We start from the raw sequence: 16,971 nt of genomic DNA, 5'->3' as shown, positions 1-16,971 counted from the left end.
GGGACAAACAAGGGAAGAGGTGCATATCCAATCCCCTAAGTGCCTCCACGGTGTCGGTGTCGGGAACCCTGGCGTCCCTACAAGGCTCTGGACCTTAGGCCCTTCATCCTAAGGTCCCTTTAAATACTTTGTCCCTTACCTGAGTCCCGCCCAGGACAGGTAATCACAAACCCCGCCCCTCTGCCAGAAACCGGGATCCGTCTGATTACAGGGAGAGGGGCACCCCTCCTTTCACTCCCCTCCCCTCTCCCCTATCCCCCATTCACAGCTGGCCTTAGCTGGCCTGGCCCAGGAAGCCCCAATTAAAGAAGAGGGGACAGTCGCTCACAGGTCTGGGCAGGTAAGTGAATGTCCCCTGGAGGCAGAGCCTGGCTTGGAGACCCTGGTCCCCCAGTTCTCTGCCCCTCCGGGACTCAGAAGCTTGGGTCCCCCAGTCCCAGGGGTCCAGGACCCCCACTCCCTTTGCCCCCCCTGGACCCAAGAATATACTCTTTGCCTCTCCTGTTCTGGTCTCTCCTGTAATCTTTGATCTCTGTGGGTGGATGTGGTAACGAGCACAGGGAGAGGCAAGTATAGGTGGAAACTACCTGGAAGAAAGGAATCTTGATCACCAACAGACATGTTTAAGAGCACCTACTATGTGCCAAAATTCATGCTGGGCGCTGCAGACCCGGTAGAGAAAAAGATAAGCTCCCTGCTCCAGTCTCTGGAGGCACACACAGCTTTCACTCAAATCCTGCTTCTGAACCTTGCAAATCGCACGACCTTGGGCAATTCTTTTATCTCTCCGTGCCTCAGTTTCCTCGTCTGTAAAACGGGGATAAGAACAGCACTTCTGTGAAAACTAAATGGCGTTGATATAGGTAAACTACCTTGAACTACCTGGCCCAGGATACAGCCTAGGTAGGTGTCTGCTATTATTGTTACAAATCATTACAATTTGTGGACCATAGGGTCCAGTCATTCCCCAGGGGCTGAGGCACCCGATGTCTCCACCACGCCCCGTTTCAGGTGTTCGTAAAATATGAGGGGCTCCCCCTCTCTGCTGCTTCTGTACCTGGGATTGACCACCTGCTTGGACACCTCACCCAGTGGGGACCAAGACCCAGGTGAGTGTCTGGGGGAAGAGCCTGTGTCCAGGCGCAGACTCCACCTTCCCCTGACTCAGGAACCCTTGCCTCCAGTCCCCTCCTCCCTGAGCACTCCACAGCTCCCCATCCCCTGAGGTTGAGATTCTTCCGTGTCCCCAGTCTCGGGAGCCCCCCATTTTTCTATGTTTCATGTTCTTTGGGTGCAGAAGTCTTCCTGGACTCCCCAGAAGCCCAGAGCTTTCTAAGAAGCCGTAGCCGGATTCCACGAGCCAATCACTGGGACCTGGAGCTCCTCACACCAGGGAACCTGGAACGGGAGTGTCGTGAGGAGCGGTGTTCCTGGGAGGAGGCACGGGAGTATTTTGAGGACAACACTCTGACGGTGAGAGCCCCTCTCCCCAGGCCCTGGGATGTCCTGGCCCCCAACTCCCTCTACCCTGGGTCTCAGAAGTCGGGGCGCGGGCAGGTTGGGGGGGATGGACTCTCCCAGCTGATATGCTGTCTTTTCACCTGCTCTATTCTTACCCCTTCAAGGAGCGCTTTTGGGAGAGCTACATCTACAATGGCAAAGGAGGTGAGTGGGGTGTGGGGGGACCCCTCTTGTTCTGTGCAGCTAAGGCAGCCCCCTTCCCGTGGAGGTCCGAACCCACACCCCCTGCCCCAAATGTGCCTCCTGCAAATTCCATGCTCCCTGAGTTCCTGGAGGTAGTTATCAAAAGAGTCCCCTCCTTTGAGACTAGAGCCCCTGCCTGAGGAACCTACCACACTTATCTGGAGGAGGCCTCCTGTCCTTAGGAAGGAGGAAGTGCCGGTGGAGAGAGGGGTGACAGCCCAGGGGCTTCAGACTCAGAGGTGCTAACCTCTTTGGAGTGCAGAGCCCCGACCCCTTTTGCAGCTTGGTTGCTAGGGGGACTGCTCCCTAGCAACAGGGCCTGGCCAAGGCAGGCCGGGCATTGGAAGCCTGTGCATCCTCACCTGCCCAGTCTGCCCACCCCCAACCCTTCCTGTGAGTTCTAAGGCCCCACCATGGCTGCAGTCTTGTTGCTAAGGGGGGACTGCTCCTTAGCAACGAGGCCTGGCCAGGCCCGACCAAGGAAGCCTGCAGCACTCACTACCTGGCTGGCTTCCCCTCCCCCATGGGCCCATCCCAGCCTTGGCCTGGTTACTAAGGAGGCCTCCCTAGCAACCACACCTAGCCAGGCTCAGGACCCAAGGCCCACTGCCCAGGGAGGAACCCCCTCCCGGTACCAGATGCCCCACCCCTCCCCGTGGCCTGGTTGCTAGGGTGGATGCCCCTTAGCAACAAGCCCTGGGTCTGCTGGAGTCCTCACACTGGAGCCTGGTTGCTAGGGGAGGTAACTACCTCGCTGCTGGCCTAGTGAGGCCCAGTGGCTTCTTGAATCCACCTGAAACATATCAGAATCTGGAGGGCCTGCCTTCTGGGCGCAGCTCTTTGCTAAGGGGGCTAAAAGCCACCAGGGATTCACTGTTTGAGGAAAGCTCCCCACCCAGTGCTACAGGAAGTCTCCCCAGCAGCAAGACAGAGGAGGGCCTCACAGACCTTTGGAGTTCTCCCTGTGTGCCTGTTTCTCCTCAGAGGCATGGCCTTGGATTGCTAAAGGCCTAGGGTCCTAGCAAAAGGTCCCCCCGAGTTCTAGACACCCAATGATCTGTTGCTGGGGGGAGGTCCCTAAATTCCCCCATTGATAAATGGATTTTTCATAGCCCAGTAAATTCAGAAGCCTTCCTGTGGATTCTCCTCTTCCTTCAGAGTTGAGGTCTTGTCCCTCAGTGGTGTGGTTGGTAAAGGGACTGCGTTCCAGAGGGGAAGTGTTGTTAGATAAAACACAGGACACCCCCACCCCCATCAGTTAAATTTGAATTTTAAACACACAAGAATAGGGACGCCTGGGTTGCTCAGTCGGTTAAGGGGTTAAGACATCCAGCTGGACTCTTGATTTCAGCTCAGGTCATGATCTCACAGTTTGTGCGATCAAGTCCTGTGTCGGGCTCTGCCCTAACAATTCCGAGCCTGCTTGGGATTCTCTCTGTCCCTATCTCTCTCTACCCCTCCCCTGTTCATGCTTTCTCTCTCTCTCAAAATAAATAAATAAACATTAAAAAATGCACATGAATAAATTTTTTAGTCCAAGTATGTTCTTTTTAAAATTTTTTATTAAAAAAATTTTAAATGTTTTTATTTTTGAGAGAAAGAGAGACAGAGCGTGAGCAGGGGAGGGGCAGAGAGAGAGGGAGACGCAGAATCCGAAGCAGGCTCCAGGGTCTGAGCTGTTAGCACAGAGCCTGACTTGGGGCTTGAACCCATAAACTGTGAGATCGTGAACCGAGCCAAAATCAGACGCTCAAACGACTGAGCCACCCAGACGCCCCTTTTTAAAAACAATTTTTAAGTTTATTTATTTATTTTGAGAGAGCGAGTGTGGGGTGTGGGGGGCGGGTGGGCGGAGAGAAGAGAGAGAGAATTCCAAGCAGGCTACACTCTGTCAGCGTGGAGCCAGATTTGGGACTTGAACTGACGAACTGTGAGATCATGACCTGACCCTAAATCAAGAGTCAGATGTTTAAGTGACCGAGCCACCCAGGCACCCCTAGTGTCCTAAATATTACATGGGACATAGTTATACTAAAAAAAAAATTATTCATTGTATATCTAAAATTAGTATTTAATAGGGTATCATACATTATTATTTGCTAAATCGGGCAACGGTCAGTGTGGGGGCAGCTGAGCTCCCTATCCAGATGGATTTTGTTTAGGAGGGACTCAAGCCACACTGTGTCCAGGGAGGGGCCTCTGTCACCACGGGGATACAGCTGCCATATTTTCTAGTCCTGGATGAAGTTATCGTAGACCCTTTATGTGTTTGATCTCAATGAATTTCACAGCCTGTGGGGGAGGAGTTATTCCCATTTTACAGGGCAGCAGATGGAAGCTTATAGAAATGAGTACGTTCAGTTGCCTGGAGTCACATACCTAGGAAGTGGCCCCAGTTCTGCTTTGCTTCTTGGCCTGTACTCCTCCCTCTGTGGGGAAGGCATTGGGTTGTTGAGGTGGGTGACAGCCCCTGACATGGTGCCACCCCCCCCCCCCTTCCCCACTGCAGGGCGTGGACGTGTGGATGTAGCAGGCCTGGCTGTGGGGCTGACATCGGGCATCCTGCTCATTGTCCTGGCCAGCTTGGGAGCCTTTTGGTATCTGCACTGCCGACGACGGGGTAGAGGCCAGCAGCCCTGTCCCCAAGAGTAAGGGGGATTCAGAGAGAAGGCATTTGAGGGCTGGAAAGCAGGGGGAGGAGAGGAAGGAGGAGACGGGTCAAGGATTGGGGCAGGTGGGCACCAGAGGAAAGGTCTGAGAAGACTATCACGTGGAAAGTCAGTCTGTGAGCTTGCGTATGTCCAGTTGCGTGTCTGTCTGTCTGTCTGACTATATCCTCAGTAGCTGGCACACAGTAGGAGCTCATTCAGTATCTGCTGCATGTCTTCATGGTACCGTATTAATGTGTGACTATCACTCTGTGTGTATCGTGTCTGGCGAGGCTGTTAGCGGTAAGGTCTCTGGGTGTCTGTAGCATGTCAGTTTCCGTGGTGACAGGCTGTCACACATGTTTGTGTGTGCCTTATGAGTTGTCTAGGCATGTGTTTCTCAGTGGCAGGGTCTAAAAAGGTGCTTGAGTGTCAGTCTTGGAAGTATAGTGGGTCTGGGGGTTTTTAGGAAGAGTTTATTATAAGAGGGGCACTGGGAGATTTGTGACTGGGTGTATCTCTGTGTTATGTCTGTATCAGTGTGTGTCTGCCTACCTCTCTGCAGGGCTGGTTTTTTTCTCCATGACTCTCCCCGTGTCTGGAACACATGTATGTCTGTGAATGAGTATGTCTAAGCAGTTGATGTCTGTCTGCCTGTGTTTGTCCGCCTCTCATTCTGAGGTGGTTTTCTGTGTGGCGGGTCAGGTTCAAGGTGACCCTCATTTCCTCTGGTCTTTCTCCCTTCCACCCTCAGAGTCTCTGTGTCCCTAGGTCTTCCCTCCTCCTCCCAAATCTCTCTATCCTGTAGGTCTCTCCTGCTAACAGTGTACTTTCTGTCCCCAGGGCTGAGCTCGTTAACCCCCTGAGTCCCCTGGGCAATGTAGGCCCCCCGACGCCCCTGCCTCCACCGCCACCCCCAGGTCTCCCCACCTACGAGCAGGCGCTGGCGGCCTCTGGGGTGCACGACGCACCTCCGCCCCCCTACACCAGGTACTGGGCTGGGCTTCTACCCGGGGGTGGGGCTCAGAGGGGAGGATGCTGCGAGAGGAGGGGCGTGGGCTCAGGGGCGGGACTTGGAATTTTGAGTTTATTATCCGGGGCGAGGCTTGGAGCGCGGGGGCGGGGTCCTATGCAATTGCCTGGGGGCGTGGCCCAGCGTTGTAGGTGTGGAGCCTTACAGGAGGGTGGGTCTTGTACCTCGAGGGTCCGCGATTGGCTGAGACGCCCGCGGGCGGGTCGGAGTGGTCTTAGTTGAGGGGGGAAAAACAGCCGGGTCTTTGACTCCCCATTGTGCCCCTCCCCATGCAGCCTCAGGAGGCCTCGCTGAAGAGCTGTTTCAGAGCTGGTGTTCCCCAGATTCACAGCGGATTCCAGAGCCCCCAGGCCTCTTAAACCACGTAGCTGAGCTTGAGGAGTGGTGGGAGTAGTGGTCGTCCGGCCCGAGGCCTACCCTGGCACACGTGTTTCCGCCAAGTACGGATACACGCGTATCCTCGGCCAACGTGTTCCCTCGTCCCGGGTTACTCGCGGGCCCCCACGCTCTCCTGACGGTGGGGGTACCCGGCAGCCCCGCCCCCCGGGGGTAGGCTTGCGTGGAAACTCGGACCCCGGCGCGTGGGCCCGGTGTACCGACTCGCGTGAGTGAGCAGGTGTGACAAGGCCATCGCCCTCCAGTGCTACGGTCCACACACACGCGCATGTTTTCGTGTGCTCTCCTTGCACGCACACGGGAGCTCTGCAATCCAGGGGAAGGGTGGGGGGCATATTTGCAAGTGTGCTCTTTGGGGTCAGGCTCGCATTGCACCGGGAGACTGGAGTTGTGCTTCTCTCGTAAATTACAATGCTTTCGTAAAAGAGACAAAAAGTGAACGCAAAAAATAAAAAACAAAAATCAAACTGAATTGCATTCCCGGGTGCGTCTGCGCGCGGCGGAGTCGGCTTTCTGTACAAACGCTGCGCCCTACACCCCCAGGCCGTGCTAGCGCTCTGTATCTTTCTCTCTCTCTCTCTCTCTTTTTTTTTTTTTTTTTTTTTTTGCATTTGCACGGGATTGTGGGAGGAAGCGGAGCGCAGCCAGACACCCCGCCGCCCGCCCCCCCTTCCCCTCCCCCCCCTCCCCCAGCCGCCTTGTGCAAAGATGGCTGCACCGTGAGCGCAGAGGAGGAGGAGGCGGCGGCGGCGGCGGCGAGAGAGCGAGCACCCAGCGCCCGCACCCACCCCGGGGCCGCCCGGGACGCCCCCTCCTGAGCGCGCTCCCTCCCTTCTCTCTTGCAAGCGCCGGGGCAAAGGCGGAGACAGCGGGGTCCCTCCTACCCCCCTTTCCCTCCAGGGGGAACCCCCCTTCCCCCCTCCTTGGCTCGGCGGCTGCACCCCCTCCCTTGCCCGCCCCTCCGCCCCTGCCCCCTCCCTCCCCAGCCCGGGGCCTTCCCGGGCCTTCGGCGGCTGCAAAGAAAAAAAGAGAGAGAGAGAGAGAGAGAGAGAGAGAGAGGGGAAAAAAAAAAAGCAGCAGCGGAGGGAGCGGCGGCGGAGGAGAGCGCGCGCGCGCCCCCTCCCTCCCTCCCTCCCTCCCCCTCCCCCCAATTTCCACCGCGGCCAATTCATGGACAGGAACTACCCCAGCGCCGGCTTCGGGGACCCGCTCGGCGCCGGGGCGGGATGGAGTTACGAGAGGTCAGCGAAAGCTAGGTAAGGAGCTGAGGGTGGCCTGGAGGAAGGGGCCAAGGGGTGGGGGCCCAGCCCGGCCGGGCCTGGCCCGCCTGGCGAAGCGTGCATCGCAAACTCCCCTCCGGCTTGCAAGGGAGCGGCCTTCCTCGGTTTGCAACAACGCCGCCGCCCCAGTTTGCAAATTGCAAACTCCGCCAAAGCCAGCTCCGGCATGCAAAGGGAGAGATGCAGCGGGAAAATGGGGGTGCAAAACAATTTCGGACGGAAAGGCCCTGGGAAGGTGGGAGGGACTGGCGAAGCAAGGCCTGGATTTCCCCCCATCCTTGGATTCCCGGCTTGCTGATCCCTCCTCCCTGCATCCCGGGCTCTGCTCTTGCATAGGTGGGATGGAAAGGAGAATTAGAACGCAGACCTGGGGGGAGCCCCCCCCTCCCGTCCTATTGTTCGGGAATGCGCGAGGCCGCGCCACTCGGGCCCCCCCCCCCGAAATTCCGCGCGCAGAGTGGGCACGGGGCCCCGCCCCCTTCCCAAGCTGGGGTTCTGTGTGTGTGTGGGGGGGGGGGTCCTGGAATCTGAGACACGCCCCCTTGGGCTCCCCCACCCCCAAAGGCAGAGAATCCTAGTGGATGGCGAGGAGCGGAGTATTTGACCTCTTGAGTCCCAGCCGTGAATTGGGGCCGTTGCATGGGAAGATTCAGATAATTCCCTGGTGTGTGGTTGTGTGCGTGAGCGTGGGCCCTGTTGGTGCTTAGTTGGCACCCTGCTCACCTGCGAATCAGCCCCCTTCCTGCTGTTTATGTCCTGCCTTCACTCTTCACCTGTCCCCAACCCCCCCACCTCCTGGGTTTCCCAGCATGGCTGGGCATGACCCCACATGTGTTAGGATTTTCCATTTGGGACTTCTCGCTCTGTATATTTCCTTCCCCACGGGTGAGCTGGATAGTCGTTTGCACACACACCTGGCTTTGCAAGGGCCCATGCATTTGAACCTCAACCCTGCGGGATGGACGTTGGTCATGTTCACACTTGTACCTGGTACTTTCCCCTAGTCCTATCCCCTCCCCACCCCCCATCCCAGCCTTTTGGGGAACAATCTACCTCCTGCTCCTGACTCGGGACCCTATATATGAGGTTCAGGGCCATGTGTTCCCACGTGTCTGCATTAGAGTGGGCGTCCGTGTGCACCCCTCAGGTGGGCCCCGGGGCCTTGTGTCGTCCAGGGGATAGTGGGCTCGGTAGGAAGTCCTTGCCTTTTGAATTTTCAACTTGGGGCACTTCCCTCTGACTCTTCACCCTCTTCTGTTTGCCTCGTCGTTGTGCATGTCTGTTTGTAAACGTGAGACTATCTGGGCTCTATTTATTGGGGCTTGAGTGGGGAATGTTTCATGGCTCTTTTCACTGGGTATCCCGGTTCCCTTGGTCTTCTTTCCTTTAGGGCCCAAGGTTCTTTAGGGATAACCCCCAGTCAGCTGTAAGATTCCCCCCACACCCCGGGGGATTTGCTGAGTTCCATTCTCCTAGGGTAGCTGCAGAGGACACCCTAACATCTCTCCCTTCCCCCCAGCTTGGTCTATGGCAGCTCCAGGACCTCGCACCCCGAGACCGACATCTTACACCGCCAGGCCTACGCGGCCCCCCACCCACTGCAAAGCTATGCCACCAACCACCACCCAGCAGGTACGGCCCCCGTCCCGCCCCGCCTGGGCTGGCCCTCCCTCCCAGGCAGCTGGTTGGCTGCTGAAAGTTCCACCCCTCCTAATTGGCCGTGCCCTGCGTCCTGGCCCGCCCCTTGCTGCCTCTCCTCTGATTGGTTGCCTCTGAGGCTGCTGGTCCCTGCTCAATTTCACGCTGGATTCGTCCACCCTTGTCTCTGGCCCCGCCTCTTTCGCTCCAATTGGCCCCGTCCCCTCAGCCCCCAAATCCCACCTTCTCTTCCAGGCTTTTCCTCCTGTCTATCCCACCCCAATCCTTTCCCTCTAGGTTTGCCCATCCTCTTGGCTCCTTGGCGCTCTGAATTCGTTCTTCCTGATTCCTTTTCTTTCTGATTGGCTCTAAGTCTTTGGACCTCCCTTTTTTCCTTGGGTCTGCCCACCACCTTATTCTTTTCCCTGTAGTCCTACCTCTAATGATTCTGATTGGTTTCCTTCTTCCTGGGTGGACCTGCAAGTAGATTACATTATCCAATTTGATCCTTAACTTTCCTGGTTGGCTCCTTCCCTTGTCTCCTCATTTTTTTTTTTTTTTGTTTTTTGTTTTTTTTCTGGATCCTCCCACTTGAACTCAATCCCTTTAGACCTGCCCTCTTCCTACTAAGTGGCTCCAGTCATCCCATCTTTTCCCCTTCCTTGCTAGAATTGCCCAAATCCTTCTGTGTCTCCCTCCCCCTTCCACCAAGAACTCTGTCCTGTTGTGCCCACTTCCTTTGATTCTGGGTTTTTCTACTCTTTTGTTTACCTTTCCTCTCCTGGGCTCCCTGCCCTTACGATTGGACTACACTCCATCCTGCTTATTGCTTTCCTTTTTCCCCTTTGTTATCCTCTGCCCTGTCTCCTCAGCTTGGCTGTGTCCGCTTTATCCCCTTGGAATCTATCTCTTTACATTTTCCAGCCCTTTTCCCTGACCTGACTTGCTTTTGGCCTCTTCCTTTTCCCTTTCAACTTGGCCTTATACCCCACTTTGCTGACTCTAACCCCCTTGTCCTTGGCCAGGCCTCTCTGGACTCTTCGACACTGGCCTCCACCACGCGGGCTCAGCAGGGCCCGACGCCTCCGTCATGAACCTCATCTCGGCCCTGGAGTCCCGGGGCCCCCAGCCTGGCCCCTCTGCCTCCTCTCTCCTCTCCCAGTTCCGCAGTCCTTCCTGGCAAACAGGTAAGCCCAGCGCCGACCCAGGAGGGCCAGGGTGGGGCTGGCATGTGGTCCGCCCTGACCTGTGGTCTTCTCCGTCATCCCTAGCCATGCACACGCCAGGCCCCACGGAGCTCTTCATTTCGGGCGCCCTGCCGGGTTCCAGCACCTTTCCATCCTCCTCTGCCCTGTCGGCCTACCAGCACCCGGCTTCCTTCGGCAGCCGCCCCTTCCCAGTGCCCTCGTCCCTCAGCCTTCAAGATCCCCCATTCAGTCCCCCAGCTAACGGGCTCCTGTCCCCTCATGATGTGTTGCACCTAAAGCCCTCGCAAGCACCCACGGTGCCATCCTCGCTGGGCTTCGAGCGCCTGGCAGGGGGCGGTGTCCTGGGGCCTGCTGGTCTCGGCCCGGCCCAGACCCCTCCTTACCGCCCTGGCCCCCCTGACCCACCCCCACCCCCCCGCCACCTCCCGACTCAGTTCAACCTGCTGGCTTCCTCTTCCGCTGCTGCCGCTGCCGCCGAGCAATCTTCCCCACAGCTCTACAACTTCTCGGGTGCTGCCCCGGGCCCCCCGCCACCCGAGCGGGCCCTGCCCCGCCAGGACACCGTCATCAAGCACTACCAGCGGCCGGCAAGTGCACAGCCCCCGCCGCCCCCGCCACCAGCCCACGCCCTCCAGCATTACCTGAGCTGTGGAGGCAGCTACTCCTCCATGGGCCACAGGGCTAACCTGGCCTGTAGCCCCCTGGGCGGCGGGGAGCCCTCCCCTGGTGCTGGCGAGCCTAGCAAGGCTGGGCCCAGTGGAGCCACGGCTGGAGCATCGGGCCGGGCTGCAGGCCCAGAGGCGGCTGGAGGAGGTGGGGCTGCGGGTGGCGGTGGAGGTTACCGCCCCATCATTCAGTCGCCCGGTTACAAGACAGGCAAAGGCGGTTATGGAGCAGCTGCGGGTGCTGCCAACAGGCCCCCCCCGCCCCGTTCAACCGCCACGCCCAAATGCCAGAGTCTGGGTGGGCCAGCAGCAGCCTATGCCACTGGGAAGGCCTCTGGGGCTGGCGGGGCCGGGGGCCAAGCCTATTCCCCTGGACAGCCCCAAGGGCTTCTAGGACCCCAGGCCTACGGGCAAGGGTTTGGAGGAGGTCAAGCACAGGACTTGAGCAAAGGCCCTAGCTACTCAGGGGGGCCCCCACAGCCCCCCAGTGGCCCCCCGCCTCCTGGCCTAGCCACGTGTCAGAGCTACTCCCCGGATCAGCTGCAGGGGCAGCTGTATGGGGTTCAGGGTGAGCCATACCCCGGGCCAGCTGCCCATTCCCAGGGGCTGCCCACAGCCAGCCCCTCGCTCAGCTACAGTACTGGCCATTCCCCGGCGCTCTCGGGTCACGGAGGTGGCTGGGGGCCCAGCTCCCTGGGGGGTGGCGGCGAGGCCAGCCCTTCTCACATCATCCGCCCACTGCAGTCGCCGCCTGCCCCCGGCCGCCCGCCTGGAGTCGGCTCTCCGGGAGCCCCTGGCAAATACCTGAGTTCCGTCTTGGCCTCGGCCCCTTTCCTGGCGCCTCCGGGAGCCGGCAGCTACGCAGCCGGAGCAGGTGGCTACAAAGGCAAAGGGGATGGCTCGGAGCTGCTGGCTGGCCCCGGCGGGCCTCCTGCCGAGCGCACGGAAGATGAGGAATTCCTCATCCAGCATCTCCTACAGGCACCCAGCCCCCCGCGGACCTCAGGGGCAGACGGCTTGGTGGGTGAAGATGGGGCAGCGGATGCCTCCAAGGGACTTGGGGGTAGTGGTGGGGCCGGGGGTCCACCAGGCACACCCTACGAGCTGGCCAAGGAAGACCCCCAGAGGTATCACCTGCAGAGTGTCATCCGGACGAGTGCCAGCCTCGACGAGGGTGCCACAGCAGCCCTGGAGCTGGGCCTGGGGAGGCTGAAGGAGAAGAAGAAAGGGCCGGAACGAGGTGGCGAGACACCCGAGGGGCTGGCCACCTCAGTGGTCCACTATGGGGCCGGTGCCAAGGAGCTGGGGGCCTTTCTCCAAAAGAGCCCGCCGCCCCCACCTCCCACGGCTCAGCCTGCCCAGCCCACACCCCACGGCCTCCTCCTGGAGGCCGGGGGCCCTGACCTCCCACTGGTGCTGCCTCCGCCTCCCCCACCACAACTGCTCCCTTCTGTCCTTAGCCACGCCCCCAGCCCCTCTCCCAGTGCCCCCAAGGTTGGCGTTCACCTCCTTGAGCCAGCCACCCGTGATGGGGCGCCCCAGGCGCCCCCGCCGCCGCCCCCACCTCCGCCACCCATGCCCCTCCAGCTTGAGGCCCACCTCCGAAGCCACGGCCTGGAGCCTGGTGCCCCCAGCCCCCGCCTGCGACCCGAGGAGAGTCTGGAGCCCCCAGGCGCTATGCAGGAGTTGCTTGGGGCCCTGGAGCCACTGCCCCCAGGGCCTGGTGACACTGGCGTAGGCCCACCTAATACCGAGGGCAAGGATCCCTCAGGTGCCTACCGCAGCCCCAGCCCGCAAGGCACAAAGGCCCCCCGCTTTGTGCCACTCACGTCCATCTGTTTTCCTGACTCCTTGCTCCAAGACGAGGAGCGCAGCTTCTTCCCCACCATGGAGGAGATGTTCGGCGGAGGGGCGGCAGACGACTATGGCAAGGCCGGGCCGCCTGAGGACGAGGGTGACCCCAAGGCGGGGACTGGGCCGCCTCCAGGCCCCCCTGCCTATGATCCCTATGGGCCCTACTGCCCTAGCCGGGCGTCTGGAGCTGGGCCTGAGACGCCGGGCCTGGGCCTGGACCCCAACAAACCGCCTGAGCTGCCCTCCACGGTCAATGCCGAGCCTCTGGGCCTGATCCAGAGTGGGCCACACCAGGCGGCCCCGCCACCCCCGCCTCCCCCTCCACCGCCGCCACCTGCCTCCGAGCCCAAGGGAGGCTTGACCTCACCCATCTTCTGCTCTACCAAGCCAAAGAAGCTGCTCAAGACGTCCTCCTTCCACCTGCTACGGCGCCGCGACCCGCCCTTCCAGACGCCCAAGAAGTTGTACGCCCAGGAGTACGAGTTTGAGGCGGATGAGGACAAGGCCGATGTGCCCGCTGATATCCGCCTCAACCCTCGGCGCCTGCCCGACCTGGTGTCCAGCTGCCGTTCCCGCCCGGCCCTTTCACCCCTGGGTGACATCGACTTCTGTCCACCCAACCCAGGCCCCGATGGCCCCAGGCGCCGTGGCCGCAAGCCGACAAAGGCCAAGCGTGATGGCCCACCCCGGCCCCGGGGTAGGCCCCGGATCCGCCCGCTGGAGGTCCCCACCACTGCTGGGCCAGCCTCAGCCTCCACACCCACTGATGGAGCCAAGAAACCTCGGGGCCGGGGCCGTGGTCGGGGCAGGAAGGCTGAGGAGGTAGGGGGCACACGGCTGGAGCCCCTGAAGCCACTTAAGGTGAGGGGGACTGGGGTCTGGATGGCTTAAGTTTTCAAGAAAGCAGAGGGTTGGGGCCACGGTTGAGGTTCTGGGGCGTGATGGGGGCTGTGGTTTATGTTCCTGACACTTGTGAGGAAATGAATCTCTGGGCTGGGATTCCAGGCTTCCACTGTTGGAGGGATCTGAGAATTGACACTTTGGGGTCTGGAGGGAGGGAGGTGCAGGGTATCGGAGCTTGGGTTCTTAGGTGCTAGGTCTTAAAGGACCGGCGACTGGGGGTTCCTAGATTCCCGCGTCTTGGGGGTGTGGGTGGAGGGTCTGGAGATTGGGTTCCTGGGCTGTAAGCAAAGGAAGATCAGGGAGCATCGAGGGAGGAACTCCAGTCCTGTTCTGGAATCAGAAGGGGTCTGTGGGCTTGAATTCTAGAGTTCTACAGGCTGAAAGTGGGAATTTGACCTGGGTCTTAAGTGAGGGTTGGGGGCCTGCGCTCCTGCTTCTGATGGGGGAGGGGACTTGGGGCCCCAGATCCGTGGGTCCTGACTCCCCATCGCCCCAATATCTAGATCAAGCTGTCTGTGCCCAAGGCCGGTGAGGGTCTGGGAGCCTCGTCAGGCGACGCTGTATCCGGCGCTGACCACAACAGCCTGGACTCCAGCCTGACTCGGGAGAAGATTGAGGCCAAGATCAAGGAGGTGGAAGAAAAGCAGCCAGAGATGAAGTCCGGCTTCATGGCCTCCTTCCTGGACTTCCTCAAGTCAGGCAAGCGTCATCCGCCACTCTATCAGGCCGGCCTGACGCCCCCACTCAGCCCCCCCAAGAGCGTGCCGCCCTCTGTGCCGGCCCGGGGCCTGCAGCCCCAGCCCCCTGCCGCCCCCACTGTGCCACACCCCCCGCCTGCCGGCGCCTTCGGGCTGGGGGGCGCACTGGAGGCGGCCGAGAGCGAGGGGCTAGGGCTGGGCTGCCCTTCGCCCTGCAAACGGCTGGACGAGGAGCTGAAGCGCAACCTGGAGACGCTGCCCTCCTTCTCCTCGGACGAAGAAGACTCTGTGGCCAAGAACCGGGACCTGCAGGAGAGCATCTCCTCAGCCATCTCCGCTCTTGATGACCCACCCCTCGCTGGGCCTAAGGACACTTCCACCCCAGATGTGCCCTCCTTGGCAACTGAGGCTTCAGTGCCAGGGCCTCCCCCACTCCCGGGGCTCCCTAGCAGCAATGGCACACCCGGTGAGCTCGGGGATGATGGTTTGGGGGCGGGAAGGGGCTTTCCTGTTGTTCAGGTCACAGGGTACAGTTGTGCAGGTTGTGCACTGTTTAAGGGACATTGTTCACGTAGATGAAGTAGATTCTCTTGTTTATGAAAGTAACTTGTTAATTGAGGGCAAACAGGTGTTTTTAGTAAGAAAGGTAGCATTTTCTAATTTGCCCACAGATGCTAAGTGGGCTAAAGGGCCCCAAGGTGGGCACTGGAGAATGTGGGAAATGGGGCAGGTTATAAGTGATAGGGACAGGTGGGTGACAGGGTACTGAGAGAGCTTTTAAAACTGGTGAGGATATGGGATCTGAGAAGGAGCTGGGATTTAGAGATGTATGGCAAAGGACAGAAAGGTATCTGGGGGGTAGGGAGAGACTTGGGGAGGGTAGTTGAAAGAGACTGGAACATTGACTAGTTGGGTCTCATGGGGGGGGGGGGCAGGAGGGAAAGGCTGGGGGTATGGCAGGGTCTGGATGGTGTTCTGTCCTGAGAGAGGCTTTGGGCAAATTTTAAGGTGCTTCACTGGAGAGGGAACGAAGGCATTGATTCGGAGGAAGGCAGCGGGGGCAGTTAATGAGGGTTTGAGGGCTCAGAGGTGTCCTAGGGAAGGGAGAGCACTTCTAGGGGGTTGCAGAAGAGTGGGAAATGGAGAGGGAGGCTGAAGGGAGGCTGAAGGGCAGAGGTGAGAAGGAATGCCGGGGGCTTCTGGACAAACAGAGTGTCAGGGTTCGCTGAAATGGGAACGAGTATTGGGGTTCAAGAACCTTGGAAGGCTCATAGCTCAGGACACGGCTTGAGAGGAAGCAGTTTTAGGCATCAGGAGGGATTTTAAGGCAGTAGAGGGGGCCGTTAGAAAAGCCCTTGGAGAGTTCAGTGGGAAGTAGAGGGCATTAATGATCTTGAGAGTAGAGAGCAGTCTGAGGGAAGGGCAGGGAGAGCTTGGGGGGAGGAGGACAAGACCCCCTGAGCAGGAAAGGAGGAGGAAGAGGTGCAGAGTGAATGCTTGGGGAATTGGGACGGAAGGTGGGAGGTGAGGGCCGGCAAGGGCTTTGAGGCAACTGAGCGGTGTTTCTGGACTCAAATGGGCATGAGGCGTGGGAAATGGGTTTCAGGGGCTCAGAAGGTCCTCTGGAGCCGGGAAGGGGGTCTCCTGGAGGGACTTTGACCTAGCAGAAGGGCTTTGGGGGAGTTGAACTGTTGGCATTGGAAGGGATGTTCCGGAACAAGAGAAGAGGTGCAAGGGCTGGTGAGTGGCATTTGGGAACTAGGAGCCACGTCAGGGCAGGGCAGGGCGAGGAGCTTTGGAGGGACTTGGGGTGAGGGCAAGGGGGAGATGGACTGGGGTTGGAGACCGTTGAAGGATGAGGAAGGGTCTGCGGTGAGACAAGAGAGGACTGATTTTTTGTTTCTTAATGTTTATGTGTTTAGAGTGTATGTGCACGCAAGCAAGGGTGTGGGGGCAAAGAGAGAGAAGGAGAGAGAATCCAGCAGGCTTTGCAATGTCAGCGCAGAGCCCGGTGCAAGGCTCGATCCCATGAACTGTGAGATCCTGACCTGAGCGGAAATCAGGAGTCAGATACTTAACTGACTGAGCCACCCACGCATCCCCAGAGACGACTGGTTTTAATGGGGAGTGGAGGGGGGGGGGGGGACATTGAGTAATGCTACAATATAAGGGACAGAAGGGGAGAGTATTTAGAGACTGGGAAGAGGGGTGGGGACAGAGCACCACGTTTGGGTGGGAAGGCTTATTAGGACACTGGAGAGAGAAGTTAAGGGAATAGTCTTCCTTTGGCCTCCTCAGGCAGAGGTGGGTATTAAAAGTCCCAGAGCGGGGCGCCTGGGTGGCTCAGTCCGTTAAGCGTCCAACTTCGGCTCAGGTCATGATCTCACAGCTCATGAGTTCGAGGCCCTGCATTGGGCTCTGTGCTGACAGCTCAGAGCCCGGAGCCTGCTTGGCATTCTGTGTCTCCCTCTCTCTGCCCCTCCCCCGCTCGCCCGCACGCTCTCTCTCTCTCTCTCTCTCTCAAAAATAAATAAAAAATCATTAAAAAATAAATAGAAGTCCAGGAGGGGAAGGGCGCCTGACTGGCTCAGTCTGTGGAGCAGGAGACTCTTGATCTCAGGGTTGTGGGTACCAGTCCCATCTCGGGTGTAGAGATGACATAAAAATAAAATCTGGAAAAAAAATAACAAGGAAAGTTGGGGAGGGGACAGGCGACAGGTGAGCAGCCTCAGGAGGAAGGGCAAGAGCACAAGAATAAGAAGTGGAGGTGAGCGGGATTTGTGGCAGAGATGGGTGTTAGGGTGCTCGGTGGAGAACAGTTCCCGTTGATCAGGAGGGATGTGGGGGTGCACAGCAGGAAGGGGGCTGGCTGTGTTGGGACGCCGGAGAGGAGGGTAGGAGCTGATACTGATTGACAGTGACAGCGCCCTTGAGGGACCTGCGC

At 59.1% G+C, this 16,971-nt stretch overlaps 2 protein-coding genes across 4 annotated transcripts in view; both read left to right on the top strand.

The window, feature by feature from the left end:
• The first annotated feature begins 24 nt into the window (after window positions 1-24).
• On the top strand, window positions 25-6,258 carry PRRG2 (proline rich and Gla domain 2). 2 transcript variants are annotated; one of them, XM_045441877.1, is made up of 8 exons: window positions 30-340; window positions 799-903; window positions 1,012-1,109; window positions 1,298-1,473; window positions 1,626-1,665; window positions 4,214-4,352; window positions 5,196-5,342; window positions 5,661-6,258. In XM_045441877.1, the coding sequence occupies exons 3-8, from the start codon at window positions 1,025-1,027 to the stop codon at window positions 5,677-5,679; spliced, it is 606 nt and encodes a 201-aa protein (XP_045297833.1). In that variant the 5' UTR covers window positions 30-340; window positions 799-903; window positions 1,012-1,024; the 3' UTR covers window positions 5,680-6,258. The 2 variants fall into 2 exon arrangements, with proteins under 2 accessions (XP_045297834.1, XP_045297833.1); XM_045441878.1 differs by lacking the exon at window positions 799-903 and having other exon boundaries at window positions 25-340.
• Window positions 6,259-6,458: 200 nt separating this feature from the next.
• PRR12 (proline rich 12) overlaps window positions 6,459-16,971 on the top strand; it is a 29,106-nt gene continuing 18,593 nt past the window's right edge. Inside the window, exons 1-5 of one of the 2 annotated variants that reach the window (XM_045441845.1) lie at window positions 6,459-7,037; window positions 8,581-8,693; window positions 9,725-9,886; window positions 9,971-13,287; window positions 13,833-14,493. In XM_045441845.1, coding sequence (XP_045297801.1) covers window positions 6,952-7,037; window positions 8,581-8,693; window positions 9,725-9,886; window positions 9,971-13,287; window positions 13,833-14,493 — 4,339 coding nt within the window. In that variant the 5' untranslated portion in view covers window positions 6,459-6,951. The remainder of the gene's footprint in view (window positions 7,038-8,580; window positions 8,694-9,724; window positions 9,887-9,970; window positions 13,288-13,832; window positions 14,494-16,971) is intronic. The other variant, XM_045441846.1, reaches the window with a different exon arrangement.

This window comes from Leopardus geoffroyi, chromosome E2, assembly GCF_018350155.1.
Source record: "Leopardus geoffroyi isolate Oge1 chromosome E2, O.geoffroyi_Oge1_pat1.0, whole genome shotgun sequence".
Taxonomy (NCBI): domain Eukaryota; kingdom Metazoa; phylum Chordata; class Mammalia; order Carnivora; family Felidae; genus Leopardus; species Leopardus geoffroyi.
The sequence above is the reverse complement of the archived record's forward strand: the minus strand, read 5'-3'. Positions and strand labels throughout refer to the sequence as shown.